This window comes from Plasmodium gaboni, chromosome 14 (assembly GCF_001602025.1).
Source record: "Plasmodium gaboni strain SY75 chromosome 14, whole genome shotgun sequence".
In the NCBI taxonomy this organism is placed as follows: domain Eukaryota; phylum Apicomplexa; class Aconoidasida; order Haemosporida; family Plasmodiidae; genus Plasmodium; species Plasmodium gaboni.
In genome coordinates, this window is record NC_031494.1 from 734,402 (window position 1) to 742,973 (window position 8,572).

The 8,572-nt window shown below is 18.7% G+C and overlaps 3 protein-coding genes across 3 annotated transcripts in view; 1 reads left to right on the plus strand and 2 right to left on the minus strand.

Annotated features, from left to right (window-relative positions):
- Positions 1 to 1,363: 1,363 nt before the first annotated feature.
- On the plus strand, positions 1,364 to 3,964 carry PGSY75_1420400 (glycine--tRNA ligase; the record flags this gene model as incomplete). The annotated part of the gene is made up of 1 exon (XM_018787905.1): positions 1,364 to 3,964. One exon carries the CDS (start codon positions 1,364 to 1,366, stop codon positions 3,962 to 3,964), a length of 2,601 nt encoding a protein of 866 aa, XP_018639277.1.
- A 607-nt stretch (positions 3,965 to 4,571) lies between these two features.
- PGSY75_1420500 (putative membrane protein) lies at positions 4,572 to 7,802 on the minus strand (the record flags this gene model as incomplete). Its single annotated transcript, XM_018787906.1, has 1 exon — positions 4,572 to 7,802. One exon carries the CDS (start codon positions 7,800 to 7,802, stop codon positions 4,572 to 4,574), a length of 3,231 nt encoding a protein of 1,076 aa, XP_018639278.1.
- A 684-nt stretch (positions 7,803 to 8,486) lies between these two features.
- Positions 8,487 to 8,572, minus strand: part of PGSY75_1420600 (putative pantothenate kinase) — a gene marked incomplete at both ends in the record, with an annotated part of 1,978 nt that continues 1,892 nt past the window's right edge. Inside the window, one exon of the mRNA XM_018787908.1 lies at positions 8,487 to 8,572. Within this exon, the coding sequence (XP_018639279.1) occupies positions 8,487 to 8,572 (86 nt within the window).

Consider the following 8,572-nt stretch of genomic DNA (forward strand, 5'->3'; position numbering starts at 1 on the left):
TTTTTTTTTTTTTTTTTTTTTTTTTTTTTTTTTTTTTTTTTTGCGATTTATGGCTAGTTCATTATATATATTAATAAAAAAAAAAAAAAAAAAAAAAAAAGGAATACATAACGGAATACTATAATAAACATAAACGTTTTATTTTGTTATATAATTTGTAGTTTATTATGTCATGGGATAATTAACAATATAATTAAATAAAAAATAAAGTTGGAGAAGACAACCATTATAATAAGTTTAAAAAAGAAAAAGAATAATTTTATACTATATATGGTCTTTGTGAACATAGAAAAATATATGCATATTTTTTAATTTTTATTGCATGAAAAGGCTTAATATTTTTTATTAAATTAATATGACCTTAAATATATATATCTTATGTGTGTATATAAAATGTTAAGGCACAAAATGAAAAAAAAAATTTCAATTTGAAAGTAAAGATAAGTTTGTTTAAAAATCATCACTTTGATATTGTACATATATATATATATATATATATATTATAATAATAAAATGAATGGAATAAATAACGGTAGAACAAAATGCTTACTTTTAGGTTGAATGATATTATCGGTCTTTTTGAAAAAGGCAATATTCTATTAACAATTCCTTTATATTATTTAATATAAGGTAAACATTTATTAATATTAATATTAATAATAATATTATTATTTTAATTTTAATTTTTTTTTTTTTTTTTTTTTTTTCTATACCGTAAAATTATTTTTACCTATTGTGCACTTGATATAAATTTAAAGGTCAAACTAATATAGTAATAAATGAATATATATATATATATATATATATATATATGTATAATATGTATTATATATATTTATGGATGTTTCCCTTATTTTTTAAATATTATAAATATAATATATAATATATATATAATAAATTAAATTATTTTATTATTAATTTTTCTATTATTTTATTCTTTTCTTTTCTTATTTTTTTTTTTTTTTTCTTTTCTCCTTTTCTTATATTCTTTTTTTTTGCTTTGTTATATATATATATATATATATATATATATTTATTTATTTATTTTTATTTTTATTTTTTTGATGATAATTAAAATATTTTTTCTCCTATATACTAAATACTTTTATACTATTGTATAAATAATAGTAAATTCTTTATTTTGTTCTCATATAATGTTAAAATGAAAATAAGGAGAAATCCATCGAATATTGAGAAAAGATAATATTCTTAGATATATAATAAAGAATATATACATATATATATATATATATATATATATATTTATATATTTATAAAATAATTATGGTTTAGAAAAAAATAAAAAAAATGTATATACATATATATATACATATATATATACATATATTTGAATAGTTTGTATATGATAATTATTGTAATATTTCTGCTTTCTATGTTTTTTTTTGAGAATAAAACATATAGTTTTATTTCTAAGATAAATATAAAGAACATACGATATAATAATAATAATAAATATCATTTATTTCCCTCAAGAGAATTAAGAAAGGTTAGCTCGTTTGTGTTGGATAATAAAGTATTATATAATAAACAAAAGATAAGAAAAAGAAAATTTAATTTTTTTTATGTTTTTTCAAACAAAATGAGTGATATCAATAATATAAAGGAACAAAAAGAAAATGATGAATGTGGTAGTGTGGAAGAACTTATAGAAAAGTATAGTTGTGAAATATCATCCTTAATTGAAAGAAATCAATGTATTAAAGAAATGAATGATGAAGAATTAAAAAAGGAATATATGGAAAATGAAAAATTATTACAAGAAAAAAAAATGAAATTAAAAGATTTATATAGTAAACCTAGTGAAGAATTAAAATTAATTGAAAATCGTACAAAGTTAGAAAATTTAGTAAAAAGAAAATTTTTTTATACTAACTCATTTGAAATATATGGTGGTGCATCTGGTTTATTTGATTATGGTCCTTCTGGTTGTTTATTAAAATCTGAATTAGAAAATTTATGGAGATGTCATTTTATATATTATGATGAGATGTTAGAAATATCAGGTTCTTGTGTAACTCCTTATCAAGTATTAAAAACATCTGGGCATGTGGATCGATTTACTGATTTAATGATTCGTGATGTAGTAACAAATGATTGTTATAGGGCAGATAAATACTTGGGTGATTTTCTAAGAGCTAAAATTGAAGAATTAAGGAAAAAGAATACAAAAGAGGATGAACATGTTGAAGAAAAAGAAAAGAAACAAAAGAGAGTTGATGACATAAACCATAAAAATAATAATGATGACAATAATATTAATAATATTAACAATATTAATAATTGTAATACATTTGGAGGGGGGGAAAATGACACAGAAGTGTTAATACAAAAAATCGAATTAATATTAAGAAAATTAGATGGTATGAATCAAGATGAAATTAAAGAAATTATTAAAGAGTATAATATAAAATCACCATTAAAAAATGATTTATCAGATCCTTTTCCATTTAATTTAATGTTTCAAACAAAAATAGGACCAAAGGATGATAATACAGAAGATAAAAATAAGGAGAAATGTAAAAATGTGGATGATAATAAAAATTTAAATAATACTAATACAAATAATAATAATAATAATAATATGAATAATATTGCTTTTTTAAGACCCGAAACGGCACAAGGAATATTTGTTAACTTTAAGAAGCTCTTAGAATATAATGGGGGAAAAACACCATTTGCAGGAGCACAATTAGGCCTTGGATTTCGTAATGAAATATCTCCAAGAAATGGTTTATTAAGAGTTCGAGAATTTCAGATGGCTGAAATAGAATATTTTGTAAATCCTAAAAAAAAGAATCATGAGAAATATGATTTATTTAAATATTTAATGTTACCATTATATCCTAGAGATAATCAATTAACGGATGGAATGATAATTAAAAATATGACATTAGAAGAAGCAGTAGAAAAAAAGATTATAGCAAATGAAGCTTTAGCATATTTCTTAGCAAGAACCTATTTATTTTTATTAAAATGTGGAATTAATAAAGATGGTATACGATTTAGACAACATTTAAAAACAGAAATGGCACATTATGCAAATGATTGTTGGGATGCTGAAATATTAACTTCTTTTGGATTTATTGAAGTTGTTGGACATGCAGATAGATCAGCATATGATTTACAACATCATATGAAATATACAGGTGCAAATTTATATGCTTGTGAAAAATATAATGAACCTATTGAAATGGAATTTGTAAAAATGATACCGAATAAAGCCAAAATAGGACATACCTTTAAGAGTGATCAAAATAAAATCTATTCTTGTTTAAATGAAAAAACAAATGAAGAATTACTACTTATTGATGAAGAATTAAATAAAAATAATAAATATATATTAAATGTTGTAAATAATGATTCTACAGATAATGAATATAAATTTGAATTAACAAGAGATATGTTATCATTTCAAAAATATAAAAAAAAAGTTCAAGAAGAAAATTTTATTCCTAATGTTATAGAACCTTCATTTGGAATAGGTAGATTAATATTTTGTATTCTAGAGCATTCTTTTAGAATTAGAAAATTTACTGATGATAAAGAAGAAAGACAATATTTATCATTACCATATAAATTAGCTCCTATTAAATGTTCTATATTATCAATATCAAATAATAAAGCATTTTATCCATATATTAAACAAATACAAATGTTATTAAATCAATATAATATATCATCAAAAATAGATAATTCTAGTGTATCTATAGGTAAAAAATATGCACGAACAGATGAAATCGGTATACCTTTTGCTGTAACAATAGATTTTCAAACACTAAAAGATAAAACCATTACATTAAGAGAAAGAGATTCTATGTTACAAATAAGAATCAGTATGTCTCACTTGGTAGATATTATTAATTCTATGTTACATGCAAAAAAATATTGGAATGAATATATATCTCAATATGGATTATTCACACAGCAGGTCTTGGATTCGTAGTCTATTCATATTATAAATATATACATATATATATATATATATATACTTGTATTTGTGTTTATATTTATACATGTATGTATATATTTACGTTATGTTTCATTTTTGTTGTATATAAACATTGTGCTATAATTAAAAAGTAAATGTTTTGTATATGTGCACTTTATAAATTTCATAAATTTTTTACGCAGCGTTTTACCTTGTTACATCTTTCATGCTCATCATTTGGGCATCTTAACACAAAATGTTTTGTTATAGAACTTTTTAAAAAAATAAATCAAATGAAATATATATAAATAAAAATATAAATATATATGTCTATATATGTTAAAAAATTATAGAACAAAAAAAATTTTTTATATACATGTCATATAAAAAAAAATGAACCTAAGTAAAATCAGACACACATATGTAATATATATATATAATATATATATATATATATATATATATATATATATATATATATATTTATTTATGATTTTAAAAAAATAAAACTATTTAAACATTTAAAAAAAGTTATAAATCTTAACAATATATAATATATATATATATATATATATATATTTATTTATTTATTTATTTATATGTTGGTGTTGTTATTTGCCGGTTATATTTCTTTAAATTGATCCGACTTGTTTTTGTGATGGAATTTAAGTAGAATTAAAGAAATGAATAATGATATGACATAAACAAAATCAAAATGATATTTGAGTTTAAATAGATTTAATAAATTATTATTAAAGAATATATATAACATTTTAATTTTTTCTTTGACAGGTAGATAATCAAATAGTTGTATACAATAAGCTGAGAAATATAAATCCATAATTTCACACATTAATAGAATGGCTAGATTTGAATATAAAGAAGATTTTGTTGAATATCTTAATTTTATAATTTTTTCCATAAATGTTTTTAGATTAGTAAATATGAAACATAATAATAATATGGATGTAATAGAAATAACATAATTATCTAGATTAATATTTATATGAACAATATGTAAAACATTTTTTAATTCATTTATAATAGAGATATTCATATTTTTTGAATAAAATAACATTAATACATGTCCACTACTATATGCTGATATAAATTTATAATGTATCTCTATCATATATATTATATAACACGTTTTAATAATTTTATATAGACATAATATAGACATTATAATACCAAGTATATATAAAAGAATACCACAAAATGTTGTACTTTGATTTATTCTTATTTGTTCTTTTATAACATCATCTAATAAGAAATATAATTTCTTTACCATATATTCTAAAGATTTTATATCTTGTATTAACACTTGTTTACTTTTTTTATTCACATTATCTTTCTTTCTTGTGAAAAATTCCTTAACACTTTGAAACGTTTTATATGGTTTTTGAAAGCCATAAAAAAAGGAAGATATGAAGGATTTCTTAATAAATCCATCCCACTTATAATTAATACTATTCATATTATTATTCATATTATTATTACTAGGAATATTATCACAATTATAATAATTATTATTATTATTATTATTATTACCATTGTGTGTGTAATTTGTTTCGTTGTTCTTATGTAAACCATCGCTAACTTGGTATTCTTTTGAACTAATATTATTTTTAGAACCTTTAAAAAATCTTTTAAAGGAAAATATAGGATACTTAAAATGAAATAAAGATTTATATTTTCCATTTGAATTTTTATATTCTCTCATGTAATCATCTGATAGTTTATTTTCTAAAGATATATTTTCTTCTTTTGTTTTAAAAAAACGAAATTTTTTTTCATATTCCATATGCATATCATCTAATATATTATTTGATGATTTTATATTTCTTTTACATAAATTATTACTACTTATATTTTGATTAAATGAATTTTGTTTATTATTTTTTATGTATGAATTATTTTTTATATCATTATTAGAAAATTCGTTTATAAAACCATTTTCATTATTATATTTCTCTATACAAGTTTTTTCTTTCTCTTCTAAATTATCATTGTTATATAATTTTATTTCTTCTTCATTTTGTTCTTTATATTTATTTACAATAATAATATCATCCATACTATAATTTTTACAATTTATTTGTTCACTAATATATAATAGATTATTATCTTTTCTTTGTGATAACGTAGTTATATTAAACAAACTAATAAAACTTTTTTCTCTTTTAATAAATGTTTCATATATATCTTTATAGATAGATTTATAATTACCTAAATATAAATTACATTTTTTATAACTTTTAAAAGATGTAAAAAATATGTCCTCTTTTTTAATATCCTTTTTTAGATTATTATCTTTGTTTTCTAAATCATCATATTTTATCACTTGATGATTTTTATATGTTCTATGTATTCGATCGTTTTTATTATTACTAAAAATATTATTATTTATATTCAAATCATTTATATTATTATTATGATTGTTATATTTCTCTTTTGTGTATTGTTTATAAGAATTTCTAGACTTATTTATAGAGTTGATATTATTTTGAAAATAATGTGTGTCTAGATTATTTGTATGATTTATATTATATATATTATCTGCATTTTTCACAATACTATTAACATTATTATTATTATTATTATTGTGTGTGTTATTAAGCCCATGCGAAGTACCTGTTTGCAAATAATTAGTTATACAATTAGTTGCATTATTATTATTATTATTATTATGATATATACTTTTACTTTCATTTATATTTTGTAGTCCTATATCGTCTCTATAATTTTTATAATCATTCGAATCATAATTATATTTATAATAAAATGTATTATTATGTAGATTATCATATTTCTTTTTTTGATTTTCATAAAAAGGTTTTATCAAATGAGGATAGTACTCATATAGTAAGAGTATTTTTTTTTTTGAAGACAACTGATCCTTTATGAACTTGATTTTTTTTTCAATAACTTTAACTTTTTTAATATTAACAAAAAAAAAAAAATTACTTATATTACTATATGGTGAATATAAGCTAGTAAATGCAGAGAGAGCACTAACTATAGTCATACCTGTTACAGACATATATGTTAAAAGATTTTTCATAATATTAAAAAAGAAAAAATAATTATTTTTATGATTCTTAATATTATATTCTTCTTCAAACTCTTTATTTATCTCATTAAATTTATCTAATAATATAGAACCTATATTATATATATCTGATTTATCATATATATCTTTATTATTTTTTAAAGTCATCATAGATATTTTATAAAATGTAAACCATATTATTGGTAATAGAAATATACATCCAATTATAAATTTATATAATTTCTGTTTATTTTTATATTTTATTTTATAATTATAATTCTTCATCTTTTCAATTAAATCTTCACTTACATAAAGTAATCTTTTCATAAAATTAGTTTTTTCTTGTTCTTTTGGTTGTCCTGTTTGTTCTACACTTTTATTTTCTTTTTCATTTTCATCTTCTGAATACAATTTTTTTTTTTTCTTTTTATTATTCATTTTAATTAATGTAGTATAAAAATATTGAAACTTGAATAAACTGCTTGATGTCTTTTCATCTTCATATGTTACATATGTATATATTAAACTTATAGGAATTATTATATAAATAAATAATATCATAAGACTTATATCTATATACCATATAAATAATTGTAATCTTGTTGCAATAAATCCACTTATCTCGAATAATATCATAGAAAGAAGCGATAGACATAAAACGAATGAACAACAAAATATTATTTTTACTAAACTAAAACGATTATCAAAATCTTTAAATAAAAAATTTTCAAAAAATAGACATCCTAATATGCACAAGAACACATGATAACAAAATAAAAATATTATGTTACTATTAATCATGCTTTAATGTTTTTTTTTTTTTTTTATCTTTTTAATAAGACTACTATATAAAACCCTACAACAGTAAAATAAAGAAGAGAACATAAATTAATATATGTTATATATATATTATATATATTATATACACATTAATTTATATTTTCTTCTTTCTTATTAACCCTAACATATCTTAATAATACATATATGTGTGATCCTTTTTATTTTTAAATGAAAGATATTATATGGAATAATATCATATGTATGTTATATAATATTTTGTTTGAAAAAAAAAAAAAAAAATAAAAAATAATAAAAAAAAAAAAAACTCATATTCTTGGAAAATATATATATATATATATATATTTATATATTTATATATTTATTTATTTAAATATTCCAAGGTTCGGAATTCTATTTATTTAATAGCATATACACTTATATGAGTAAAAGTAAATTAATAGATAAAATAAAGAATATAAATAAAATTAAATATACTATAAAATCAAAATAAAAAAAAAAAAAAAATTCAATATCACACATAAAAAAGGAACATATATATATATATATATATATTAATTTATTTATTTATGTGTATTTAATTCAGTATATTTTTAACAATGTAATGAAAAAAAAAAAAAAAATATTTTACACATACATAATATATATATAAATATATTATAACATATCAAAATTTTGAATGACAAACTAGGCAAGGAAAAAACATCCAAGAGCACCTAAAAAACCATCGTGCTTAGGAAATAAAACTTGGGGTAATATATCTTTATCTTTAA